General features: G+C 54.0%; 3 protein-coding genes across 3 annotated transcripts; 1 reads left to right on the top strand and 2 right to left on the bottom strand.

Moving 5' to 3' along the window:
• Positions 1–76: 76 nt before the first annotated feature.
• PG986_004513 (uncharacterized protein) lies at positions 77–1,909 on the top strand (the record flags this gene model as incomplete). Its single annotated transcript, XM_066840735.1, has 4 exons — positions 77–407; positions 541–1,284; positions 1,346–1,624; positions 1,704–1,909. 4 exons carry the CDS (start codon positions 77–79, stop codon positions 1,907–1,909), a joined length of 1,560 nt encoding a protein of 519 aa, XP_066703362.1.
• Positions 1,910–2,954: 1,045 nt separating this feature from the next.
• Positions 2,955–3,624, bottom strand: PG986_004512 (uncharacterized protein; the record flags this gene model as incomplete). The annotated part of the gene is made up of 3 exons (XM_066840734.1): positions 2,955–3,277; positions 3,358–3,417; positions 3,456–3,624. 3 exons carry the CDS (start codon positions 3,622–3,624, stop codon positions 2,955–2,957), a joined length of 552 nt encoding a protein of 183 aa, XP_066703361.1.
• Positions 3,625–11,793: 8,169 nt separating this feature from the next.
• PG986_004511 (uncharacterized protein) lies at positions 11,794–12,261 on the bottom strand (the record flags this gene model as incomplete). Its single annotated transcript, XM_066840733.1, has 2 exons — positions 11,794–12,052; positions 12,128–12,261. 2 exons carry the CDS (start codon positions 12,259–12,261, stop codon positions 11,794–11,796), a joined length of 393 nt encoding a protein of 130 aa, XP_066703360.1.
• Between the last annotated feature and the right edge of the window lie 1,258 nt (positions 12,262–13,519).

Below are 13,519 nucleotides of genomic sequence, written 5' to 3'. Positions count from 1 at the left end.
CGGGCACGTTTCACAATGCTGACCAACTCCTTTTCTTTCCCTCAGTTTTCGCCGAGTTACGGCACTCACATGCATGATGCTCACAACTCTCGTCGCCATTGCTAGCGGCTGCCTCGCTGCTTACTATCTCATTTGGCGACAGCGGGAGTCTCAACGACTCCAGGCTCTGGCCGCTGCGTCAGGCTGCCGAGCTCCCAAGATCCTGCCCAACCAGTGGCTGCGCCCGTTCGGGCTGGACAAGCTGGGCAAGGTGGTGGAAGCAGAGAAGAATAGCAGATACCCGCTGCTGATGCTGGAAGAGCACGAGCGGCACGGGGATACGTACACGCAGTATGGCGGTGGGCTGTACACGATTATCACGAGGGATCCCGTGGTGATAAGGGAGGTGTTGGCCCGGCAGTTCAAACGTATGGAACGGATCAGCTTTTCTCCTTTTTTCTTTCTCTCTTTTCCCTTTTCCTTTACTCGCTCGAACAATGTCCCCGATTTCGATGTGGTATATGCTCATGAGTCGAAATTCATGCTAACAATATCCTGCAGACTTTGACGTTGGATCAGCAAGAGCTGGCTGCGTGAGGCCACTGATTGGTGACAGCATATTCACCCAAGACGGGAAGCCATGGGATCATTCCAGGAAGCTGCTTGCGCCCCTCATCAGGCGGCCGACTTTGTCGCCGTTCGAAATCTTCGAGCAGCATTTCCAAGCCTTCGCTTCCGATCTCGAAGGCCGGGCAGGAGAAGACGGCGCGATCCTGGTCGATCTCAAAGCCCCCCTCTTCGACCTCACCTTCTCCGTAATCACCGAGTTCCTGCTCGGCCCCGCCGCGTCGACCTCGTCCGCCGAGGGCAGAGCGTTCGCCGAATGCTTCAACACGGCGTTCAAGTGGATCTCCCGGCGCGAGCGCCTCAAGGCCTTCTACTGGCTCGTCGACGGCTGGGAGTTCCGGGCCTCGTGCCGGCGGGCGCGCGGGCTGGTCGAGGGGATCATACGGCGCGCGCAGCAGTTCATTGACGACTCGGGCGGGATGGAGGATAGGATTGCGCTGTTCCGGCTGATGAAGGATGATAACGATATCGGCGAGATACGAGACCAGTTCATGAACTTGCTGCTCGCCGGCAGGGATACGAGTGGGAGTCTGCTCTGCTGGTGCATGTATGTGTTGGCACGTGAGAGGAGTCTGCTCGGCAGATTGCGGGCTGAGGTTGGTGAGATCCTCGACGGCCGACTGCCAACAAAAGAGGGCTTTGGCAAGATGAAACTGCTTGACCAGTTCGTCTGCGAAGGTACGTATACATGTTGCCCACTTACCGACATGACGCGATATCTTCGCTAACAGCAGGCCAGTCCTTCGCCTCTTCCCACCGGTGCCCATCAACGGCCGCCTCTGCAACGCGGATACGACGCTGCCCCGGGGCGGGGGTCCTACCGGCGACTCGCCCATCCTGTGTCCCAAGGGCACACTGATCTGCTTCTCGGCCTACGCGGTGCAGACGGACAAGAGCTTGTGGGACAATGCGGACAAGTTCGACGTCGGGCGATGGAGCGCGGAGAGGTCGCTGACGGACCGGATCACGGACTGGACTTACCAGCCTTTCATCGGCGGTCCGCGGAAGTGCCTAGGCGGTGAGCACCCAACCCTATATATTTATCCCGCTTTCGTCGCCTCTCCCTACGGTAGTGCTAATTGACTCCAAATGACCAGAGGCTTTCGCGATTGACGAGGCCAAATACATGGTTTGCCGGGTTCTTCAGCAATTCTCTAGTATCGAAGCCGCAGAGTCTGGTGGCCAACTCAAGACACTCAATGATGATTGGGTGAATGAAGTGAAGTATCATGTTGGTTTGACTATGTCACCCGATGATGGGGTCTGGTTGACGATGGTGCCTACTCATGAAACCCGCGATTGATTGGAGGGATAGGTCGTAGTAACAGATGTATCCAGCGGTGCATGCCCCTATCATCATTGCAATGCTTATACCCCCGTCTACCGAGCTGTCATCCCTCTTTCAATTGTGTGTGGTAAGATTTATTTCCACGGCAGTTGACTAGGATACACGTTAAAGATTTTTTTGTTTTTTGTATTGATATCGTGGACAACTAGGAGTCGCGAGACCTATTTCTATCACATGTTGTCGTTACGGTAATGCAACAGTCTGCAGGCATCACGAAGTTTTGCCAGCAGATAGAAGAGTACCGATTCGGGTTCTCTGATACAGTTCATGGTTTCTTGGAAAGGAAACCGGACGTGGATATAGGGGCAAGTAATACGAGAAAGAGAAAAACAGCATACTTATTGCGAAACCTCAGATCAGCAAAGGTCCTGCTGCACCAGCTCCTCTTCACAGTCCTGAAACGTACTGGGCATGATAACGTTTTTGAGTTTACGTATGGTTGTGTTCAATGCACGTGGGGTCACAATGATCTTCCCAGGCCACGTACGACGATCGGGAAAGGAAAACTCTACTTGGGGTTGCTCTTCAAAAGTTCTTTCGGCTTCGCTGGGTTAGCCTGGTGATGAATCAAAAACAAAACAAAAAAAAAGAAAAAAGAAAAAAAAGAGAAGAAAGAAATAAAGAGGAGCTTATCGTAGATGGTAGTTCTAGCACAATACCATGGCACTGGATCGAAGTCTAAAGTTTTCGGACAATTCAACTACAATAGGACAATGTCAAATCCAAGGAGGAGAGGCGAAATGGCAGCGTGAAAGCGAGACATAGATGCCAGATAAAGCTTGGCAATAAGAATAAAGGTTAAATAAGGTAAATAATAACAAAGTCCAGAAGGGAATTTTAAACAATGGTCCAAGTTTACAACGAAGTCAAATGTCATTTCGTCCGTCGTTGCGAGCTACCACTCTTCTCTCTGCTCGGTGATTTCGCAACCGCGAAGCATGACAGCTTCCCCTCTCCACCTCATCTCCAACAACCAATGGACCGAGAGTGACGTGACATCTTACTGGTGCATGGGCGCCCTCGTGTTCAGCTGGATCGGGATCGCGTCCTTCTCCTTGGAGTCCCAGCCGATCTGGAACAGGGCCTGGCCGTCGACCTCGACGGGCCGCGCGACCCATTTGGCCTGCATGTGGTGGTCCACGTCGACGAAGAGCATGGAGCCGAAGAAGATGAAGCCCGTGGTGGTGGCCGCGGTGTCCTCCAGGTCGGTGAACGTGGCCAGGCCCGTGTCCTTCTTGAAGGCGAACAGGTTGGTGGCGGTGCCGTTTTCCGCCTCCGGCGGGCCCGAGGTCTGCAGAGTGCGGTTCTCGGTTGTGCAGGAGACTAGGAGGGAGTGTCAGTTGTCTCTTACAGTTCCGAAGGCTCAAGGAATCCCAAGGGGGCGGAGCGGAAGGCCGACGTACAGGTCACATTGTGGACAGCAGGGTTCGTGGAAACGGTGGTGTTCACCAAGTATGCGTTATCTAAATATCCATTGGAATGCTGTTAGCGCGCAGCTCACCCAGAATATTGTCCCGGTTTGGTGACACGCCTTTGAGTCTAAGGATGGGCAGGCCACCGATGTCCTTCCCGTAGGCATACAGGTGCGCGTCGGTGACGACGGGGCGTCCCAACGGCTTGGCCGCGGCGCCAACGGCGGCGGCCAGGATGGCGAAGGTGTTGAAGAGCATCTTTGAAAAGAGTGGTGGGCGCGCAGGTAGGTAACGAGTGTGATGTGAGTTAGGCGATGCCGTGGGATGCTTGCGGGCAGAAAGAAGATGGACGGGCAGATCCGTGCTACTTATCGGTTGGGTGGCAGGTATGGCATTGTCGAGCGTGGCGAGGGTGGGAGACCTCTTTTTAGGAAATTCCCATCGGCGTCCGAAGGCAGATAGGCCAGTGACGATTCCGAGCCGGATTCCGAGGAGTGTTTAGATATTGCCAATGCTACGTTGTGCTGCGGTGAGTGCTCCTGCATAACACATCCCATTATTGAGGGCTGTGGGCGTTGTTTGCACCTCCTCGACAATCTAGGATGGCGAGTAATTAATTACCAATCTGCGCCCAGGCCACGGCCATGCGGAGTGAACCGGGTAATTACGGGTTTTGCCCCTGCAGCCCTTGGTGCAATGGTAGCAGTGGTGGAGGACATGCTGGTGCTGCCGGTGGGTTGTGAGGTTGCAATTCAGGAGTTCCTGTTTGTATTCTATCACATCTGACTCGTTCTTCTCGACTTTTCGCGTGCGACTATGGACAGGGGTGCCGGTTTTATAACTGCGGATCTACTTTTCGACCCCATATAACAAGCTACCCCTGTCGAGCCACAGTTCTTTACCCCTGAGACCACAGATCTCGACGTCGCAGGCCGGCAATTGGGATCAACGAAAGGCCCTGGAGATTGAAGAACCCCTACGACATCGGCCCGACCCAAGCGGACATCAAGTACATTTGTAGATCCTGTTTGCGCAATGATTCTCGAAGGGCCAGAAAAGCAGATTGCCTGCTAAATGTCGCGTGGCTGCGTAGCTACTGTGCGCGCTGCAGAGTATGCAGAGCCGAGGATCCCTTGTTTGTAAACTAATGCAACGTACCTGAGAGCCCTGTCGATTGCTCGGTCTTTATTCTTCGAGCTGCGATCCAATACCAAGTCGGCACAGCATAAATTAGACGAATTCACACCGACCAGTATGCCGGGAATAGCAACCAGCAGGTCCCGGTGAGAGAAAAAGCAACGGAATCGATTCATGTCATCCCGATTAAGCTATCACCGTTCTCATCCTACAAATGGGTCGGCTCAAATGCAGACATCGACAGCGTATAGGCACGCTGTGTTACACGATCACGTCCGGTAGATGCTCGCAGGTCAACCACTCAGCGTGGGCTTGACCGTTTTGGGCATGTTGCTCGCTGCGCCACGGACTCCTATTGGGCGGAGGACTTTCGGATGATTTCGTATATGCAGCGGGTATCCGCGCCGGGGTCAAAGCAGAGCACGCCGGGGCCAAGACCGGGGACAAGAACCGGGGGCAAGAGCCGGGGATAGAGAAAAGCCGCACCTGAAGTCCTGCGAAAGGAATCCCAGCGGGCGCTTGGCGCTTGGCGCATCTCATCCTCATCTACGCAGTGGATAAAGTCCGACGCCGGCTATCGCATCGGGCTGGAGCATAGGGAAGAGACCTCCTGCCCCTGGGATGACCGTGTAAGCTCCCTTCCCTCCCCACCCTGAAACTCCAGCGTCGTATCGGGGACTAAGCAAACAGATCGTCTGCACTGAAACTCTAATATACTCTGCTCGAGCAAGACTCGCGCAAACATACTACCCGCTCATTGCTGAGAAAACGTCTAATGCCATTGGCCGGCGGAGGGGGTCGACCGAGACCCGGTTCAGTACGGTTGCATCCAGAGATGCAACATACTTTGCACTCGGGGAGGTACCATGGTTGCACTTTCGAGAACCGTCAGACCATACGCCGCCTCGGCTATGGGCCTTGGGCGTTTGAGTGAGGCTCTGGGCATGTGCTACGACAAAGTCCATCGTGGTGATAGTACCCGGCCGGCGAGGGCCATCTGGTATAAGATGTTGCTCAGAGTTCGCACTTGAAGGAAGGAAGAGACACCATCCCAGACTTCACTCGCCAAGTCCCTGGCCACCCTCGCTCAAGTCAAGTCGGCACTCCTCGTCCCAGTTGTTTGCTCTATCATAGTCATCATCCTGTCCATTCGTTATACCTCCCTCACCATGATCCCCTCGCTCTTCTTGCCCCTTGTGGCAGCTCCTCTCGTTGCCGGCTATGCCATAAACCCCTTCCAACAGATCACGCCTCGCAGCGCCTGCGAGGGCAACACTGCCGACACCCGGTCGCAGTGGTGCGACTACAGCATCAACACCGACTATGCCAACGAGGTCCCAGACACCGGAGTCACCCGCGAGTACTACCTCGACCTGACAGAGGTCGAGGTGGCACCTGACGGGATCAGCCGCTACGCCATGGCCATCAACGGGACCATCCCGGGCCCGACTCTGCACGCTGACTGGGGCGACAATGTCGTTGTGCACCTGACCAACAACCTCAAGACGTCGACCAACGGCACCAGTCTGCACTTCCACGGCATCCGCCAGAACTACACCAACGATAATGACGGCGTTGCCTCCATCACCCAGTGCCCTACCGCCCCGGGCAACACCTTCACCTACCGGTGGAGGGCCACCCAGTACGGCTCTACCTGGTACCACTCGCACTTCGCTCTGCAGGCCTGGCAGGGCGTCTTCGGCGGCATCGTCATCAACGGGCCGGCGACCGCCAACTACGACAAGGACCTCGGCCTGCTCTTCATGAACGACTGGAGCCACCAGACCGTCGACGAGCTCTGGGACACGGCCCAGGCCGCCGGCCCGCCGCAGCTCGACAACTGCATGCTCAACGGCACCAACACCTTCAACAACTCGGATGGCACCGTGACCGGCGAGCGCTACAGCCTGTCGCTCGAGGAGGGCAAGTCGCACCGCATCCGCCTCGTCAACACCGCCATCGACACGCACTTCAAGTTCTCCATCGACAACCACACCATGACCGTCATCGCCATGGACCTGGTCCCCATTGAGCCCTTCACCGCCGACGTGATCAGCATCGGCATCGCCCAGCGCTACGACGTCATCGTCACGGCCGACCAGGGCGCCATCGCCGACAAGTTCTGGCTGCGCGCCACGCCTCAGTCCGCCTGCAGCGACGTCGCGGACCCCACCAACATCAAGGGGATCGTGTACTACGGCGACAAGACGGACGGCGAGCCCACGACGCTGGCCCACACGTTCGAGGACAGCTGCACCGACATGGACTCGTCCCTGCTCGTCCCCCACGTCAAGGCCACCGTCGGCCCCAACGCCTGGCAGTCGACCAACAACGTCGAGGTCGGCACCAACGACGACTCCATGTTCCGCTGGTTCATCAACTCGACCACCATGATTGTGCACTGGGGCAACCCGACGGTGATGCAGCTGCACAACGACGAGACCAACTTCGCCACCTCCAACGCGGTGCTGCACCTCGCCACGGCCGACCAGCCCTCGCGCGACGACTGGGCCTACGTCGTCGTCCAGTCCGACCTCGCCGTCGCCCACCCGATCCACCTGCACGGCCACGACTTCCACGTCCTGTCCGCGGGCGAGGGCGCCTACGAGGAGGGCGCCACGGCCCTGAACCTCGACAACCCGGTCCGCCGCGACACCGCCATGCTGCCGGCCGCCGGCCACCTCGTGCTCGCCTTCAAGACGGACAACCCGGGCGCCTGGCTCATGCACTGCCACATCGGCTGGCACACGAGCGAGGGCTTCGCCCTCCAGTTCGTCGAGCGCCAGGCCGAGATCCCCGGCATCCTCGACGCCCAGCGGCTCGAGGACACCTGCTCCGTCTGGAACGCGCACGAGGACGCGGCCGCGGTGGTGCAGGGCGACTCGGGCATCTAAATCTAATGCGGCCCGATATGGGGATGGGGGATGGGGGCTTTCTGCTTGTTTTCCTTTGTGTAACGGAAATGGAAATAGGTTTCCATGCGAGACTGGCCTTCATTCGGGTCTTGCTACGATGTTTGGCGCTGCTGTCAACGATGGGTTCTAATGGCCTTTTTTCTTCTTTCTTGGCATTATGATTCTTGTATTACTAGTTTGGATAAAACAGTACTCTGTATTTAGTTGGTTTATTGATGCCGATGCCGAAACCTACCATCTTCCTTGCCGTTGAATTTTGACGATTTTGACTTGGTGAAATGGCCCCTACCTTGGTGTTATTCGAGTCCACGCTGCATTTCAGTTTCTATTTCCCCTAGTCTATCTTTTGTGTTTTGGAGAGGCAGCAAATTATACGCATCTGGCGCCACTCGGTCTTACCAGTTGCTTACTTGACAACGACACAGAACAACGGAAGTTCTTGCACGATTTGTCAGCGTCAAGTATCCACCGGCTCCTGTCGAGGCAATCATCCTCCTACTTTCGCACACTTCACCGATGCGCGTTTACTCTGGTGCCCGGTGGCCGGTGACCGGTGACCTCGTCTTCGTATTGACAGTGCATCTTCCGACTGACCATTTGCTCATTTCACGCGCATATGCCACCCTGTGGCTGTTTTTCCCGTCACATGCCACAGGGGGAATGCAGCAGCGCCAACTCAATGCTACGACGAATTCCATACTAAGAGGGTAGTTCAAGATGCACAACGACGTCGATCTGGCCGCCAAAGCTACCCCTAGAAAACCGCCCGTTGCAAAGAGCCGCATCGCACCCAACACCCACTCCAATGAGACCTTGCATATATGCTTCGAGCTCAGACCCGTATTCTGGAATCCTGTCTCCACAACTTGCCGTTATTCTGGGACCCCCCATAACGTCCCCTGCATAATAACCCGGGCCGGTATCGACGAGGGTTAGTTCAACCTTGTATTCAACCTTGTATTATGCATATGTGAATGGTAAGCTGAGGCCTGTGTCCCAATATGATATGCAACGTCCCTAGGGACTCCGGGCAATTTGCCCCCCCGATTCCCGCGCAAAACAGCCCCACACACACGATCACCATTTCGCCCGCAGTTTACCCTAGAGCACATCAACACATCGGCGTGAGTGATTGACATACACTAGCCGATCATCTGTTTCTCTTGCCGATCTCGTCGGCTCGGGCTGAACGTAGGTAGGCCATACCCTGGCCTCAAGTTCTATAGTGGCATGATCGTTTTTCGGCAATTCATGCCTGTTTGCTTTGTTGCATTGGTCGTATTCCTTCGCCTCTGTGGAAGTAACCTCAAGTCACGGAGCCGCGCCTCTAGCAGAGCCCGACAAGCCCGCGGACCCGAAAAGGAGTCCAAACAGAAGCAGATGCTTTGACTCTCTTTTCGCGACGAGTGCATTGAGTACGTATGGATACAGAAATCCGGGCATGACCGCTTCTCTGCCTCCGTGAGCCCCCCGCGCCGCAGTGTTCCCTACGAGACACAAATCCTCCGAGCGTTTGCTGTGCCTCGAAAAGTCTATTTTTATCTTGCACCGCCCAAGCGTGGCTCTGGAAAATGCCATCACCCCCCCTACCTACCTACTGCCGAGGATGATCCGAACCAAGATGCGTTGTGCGCTGGCCCCCACCCGCGCGGTGGATCGCCCATTTCTTTTTCGGAGATCCGCCAGCCGTCTGGAGATGCACAACATCGGGGGTCCCCGCAAAGTGGACCGGTCCTGGTCCTGGTTTCGGAGGGCTCCAGTCTCTGCCAGGGGAAAGGAAAAGAGGTGGGGGGGGGGCAGTTTTCGTTTTACCCCTGTCGTAGTATGCGCTCTCGTCTACGGTACACTTGCGATCTGTGCAATGACTTACTAATGATGACGATGTTACTGGCTTACATAAGTGTCGAAAATATACGACACTTCACCTGTGCCGGTGTCATATGCGGAAAAGCCCCTGTCCAGCATGTTGTACTGAAAGTGCAGAGGCCACTAGAGAGCTATGCGACCGTAGCATGCCATCTCATAGAAAGTAGGTTGTGATAGCCGCGAGAGTCGCATGCGGTATTTGACTGTGGCCATTCCTGTTGCAACCTCCATGACAGCCTTGCCATCTATGTCCTAGCCCATGGGAAATGGGATTCAGCCCGAAGAGGTTACTCATTCAGGCCGCTCATGGTGGACCGTTAGTCCTGTGGTCGCATCCGAGATGGACTCCCTGCAACTCGATGGCAACCATACTCGGAAAGGGGTCGTAAATTTGCAGGGCGAATTGCCGTGATGACATCTTATCAGATGATTCAAATTGGATCATGGGAGAGATGAACACAATGTGTATGTCTGTCCGACCTGACGGATGAGAAGAACGTAGGGTATTCTTGTTTCCTTGCTATTGCCCTCATTGTCACTGGTAGAGTTACGTCCTTTGATGAACTACCAGACATATTATACCAGTGTTTAGATGTCATTGGGCATTGCAGTCTTCATTCTCGAAAGTTCAAGAACAGTCGACGAGAAACAGAGCCTTGCCTCATGTTGATTGGTGTAGATTGGACGAGACAAGCGAAAGGGGAGGTGAGCGCGCGCTATCGTGCTGTCGTGCGGCCGCGACCGGGCCAATCTACCCTTTTGATCTACCACTGGGGCAGCCGTGCTAACAGCGCCTGCACCGGCAAACTCTTCTATAGCCCTATCTCGACCACTGTGAATATTATCCTGTCAGGGGTTAGGATACGTATCAGGCTGTAAATACTGGCAAGGACACTTTACGAGGGGTTAAAAGAACATCCTGCGAGTATCGTTGTGGAATACGGAGAAATCGCGACTACCCGATCGGAGCTGTAATTTCCGTGAGGTTTGCCGACGTTGATTAAGGTCCTGGTTTCGAATCCTACCGAGTGTTTTTCCTTTCGCGGCCTATGCGAGAAGGGTGTTGGCAGTACGCGGTCGTTGAGAGGGAAAGGGGCTGGCGTCGACGAGGGGAAAGGGTAGCCGGTGGTGAGAAAGGAAGGGGCTGGCGACGATGAGGGTGCTGGCGTTGATAAGCCAGCTGGCCACAGGTGTTGGCGGCTTGCACGGCGGTATCCTTCGCTAAGATTCATAGAGCAGAACGGGGGCGCGAAGTGCCGGAGAGTTGCTAGTGAGCGGACGACGAGCATTCACGACTTGCTCCAGTGTCCGATCGTATCGGGTTAAGAACAAGACTAGTGACGCCGGTGAGCGTCAACTAAACTGACAGCCAGACCCGATCTTTGACTGGCACATAGAATCTTTGAAAAACTTGCCTATATGAGTACTGAAAGAAGGAGAGCGACTAGTGGGCAGTCATCCTTACCCGATATCCGATAAGGTTTCAGGGGCTCACTAAGGTGGTCCAAGCGTTATGATCTCGGGAACATTGCCAACGTGTACATGCTGCGTGATTTAGGCGCGGGGTTGGTTGTGTAAGCTATGGCTTTGGACTGCCGGTTGGGAACAGATACCTGAGAATTGGTTGCCAATGATGGCTGGGTGCCTCTCAGGATGGTTTACTGGCTAGTGCAAGTGTTCATAGAACATTCAGTGTAAACTACTTCGTATGGTGAACCTAAGTAGCACGAGATATGGTTGCGCACTCTGTACTGCAGATTAGTAGCTTGTACTTCCTTTGGTTCTTGCATGAACTCACAATGTATGGGCAATTGGCCCGAAAGTACCCTGCTTGGCCGTGGTAGATGCTGTCCAATCCAGGATCGCTTGCTGCTTTGTTTTACTGGATCGTGAAGCTAGTGCTTCCTTATACTACGTATTAGACAGGCCGTAAGTCGTTCGCAATAGGCTCTGCACTTTGGTTTGAGCTTCTTTGTCTCTGTATACTGTGGAGAAGAGCTTAAATATGCGGCACGGCACGGATCGCGAAGTCTAACCACAGCATTGGGAATAGGAATGTAGTCGTGCGAGGTAATAATCTGGGGTCTCCGTGAAAACCAGTAGCAGACCATCCAGATGTCTATATCGACTACAAGTCTAAAATGTATTCCACTCGCAACTGCAACGCCTTGGATCAGGGCAGCTTGCCTGGTCGTTTATCGACAGTATTGCTAAGTCGTATAGGGATAAGGTGATCTTGGGCATAGGAGAATAGGCACAAGAGATAAAAGGCAAGTTGTAACATCATCAATTTGTCGGTCTGTGTGATAATACTTTCTGAATCTACTATCATGCAGTTATGGCATGGCAAGTACGCAATGCAAACCGAAACTCCATTGCCATCGCATACAAATCCACTCCCAGTAAGCAGTCGTCGCCATCGTAAATGTTCGTTGCATCTCATGAAGGGTTGCCCACCTCTTGGGCCAGCGCGATGCTATTGTGAGCTACACGCTGATCCCACGGAGACCTAATGATCCAATACGAAAGCGAGAAGAAGATTCTCTTGTTGGAGGGCTCCGCGGTAGTTGGGGAAGGCATTGAGGAAGTCGGAGAGAAGGAAGTGGTAATGGCTGTCGGGTGGGGTGAGGTCAGGGGCGCAGATGCGGAACAGTCGGTACCATTTGTCACGCCCGGGTACGCGTTGGTTGCATTTACTGAACAGGTATCTGACAGCATCCCGCTCCTCCTCAGGCATGTGGTGGTAGTGTTTGTTCCTCAAGTGTTCACTAGGCTAGTTAGTTTTGGAGGATCTAACTGAGTAGGGGGTGAGAGAGGGGGGCGGCAGTTAGCGGAACTCTTACTGAACATGAGCCATGTCTGAGAATCCCAGACGATCGCATTCGTCAACGACACCCATAGCATAGCCGACAAGCAGTGATGCCGCATGGAAAGGACATGCAATGCGCTGCTGTCTGGTGGTGACCAAGGCAGACATCTTCCTCAACTGTTGTAGAGCTTCTGTTGAAATTGTTCAATTTGGACAAAAGCCCTTTTGATTGGAAATGTTCAATATGGGCACTAATGCCTGTTAAAGTGATTTGTGTAGATGAATGGTTCGGAACGTGGGTTGCGGGCTGCACGGTTGTCGTGGTTTCGAACCGAGAGGAATTGTCGAGATTGCAAACTGAGGGGGACGGAGCGGTATAGAGAGTTCGTCGTCGTCGAGCTGGTTCCGTTCTTCGATGTCTGCCCTCGATGTCACGACCAGCAGTGCAGTAATTCCAAAGAGCAACGCCAGTAAGTAGCTGTACCTGGGCACGCCATTGGACCAATACCTTTTCATGCTCAAATACAGTGCATGTACGTCGCTGTAAGGCTTCTGAAGGCCTCTAAACGAGTAAGCCCAGTAGTAGGGTATGGGTGCAATACCGATAGCCTGCGCTGTCCCTCCAGTGGAGTGTTTCGCTCACCGTGGTGCTCTGATACCCTGTAGGCTCTCGCCTTTTTGGCATCGTTGAGCGATGTCAAGGGACGACGTGGAAGTCCCTGCGCCCCCGTCATGCATGAGAATTCCAATGCCAACACTTGTTGATCCGTTCTGTTGTAAGCGTCGACATCGTAATCTCGGGACACTCCAAATACCTCGAATAGCCGTCGCATCGTCGAGTCTCGATTCGATTGATCATTGACAAGATCAGATCTGTTGCTCAATTGCACTGTTATCCTCCAGTACTTTGTCATCGTCATTTATTTCGCAATGCAAGTTATGCTTTCTCTTCATCTTACCGATGTACCCAAGAAGTAAGAGACCCGATCTGGTGTTTTGTCACTTGACAAATAAACTGAATAAACACTGACGGCACCAAAGACCATCACCATGGAACAGCCTTATGATGGATCGGTTCCTCGAGGAAGAATTGTCGGGGTTGGAGAACTTCTTCGTAACGGGCAACAGCCGTTACACTGAAAGCAGCCAGAGGGGAAGGACAGGAAAGATCTCTGTGGAGATGGACAGGATCAAGGGCAAGAAATCAATTGGGAATTTGGAGCAATGATGTCTCCTGGGACCTTGAAGGCTTTCGTTCAACTCGACTGCACCGTACTGGGGAGCTTCTGAGAATATCTGTGTATTCAGTCAACTCGTCTTTTGGGTAATGAAGGGCTCTTCGTATTTTGACCGTAATGGTTGAGGACCACATGAATGTGCACAAAGCCGTGCAGTATGTAGCCTTGACCAGAAAGAAGATGGAAGG

The sequence above is a fragment of the Apiospora aurea genome (genome assembly GCF_038362705.1).
Source record: "Apiospora aurea strain CBS 24483 chromosome Unknown utg000003l_segment0_segment0, whole genome shotgun sequence".
NCBI lineage: Eukaryota > Fungi > Ascomycota > Sordariomycetes > Amphisphaeriales > Apiosporaceae > Apiospora > Apiospora aurea.
The sequence above is the reverse complement of the archived record's forward strand: the minus strand, read 5'-3'. Positions and strand labels throughout refer to the sequence as shown.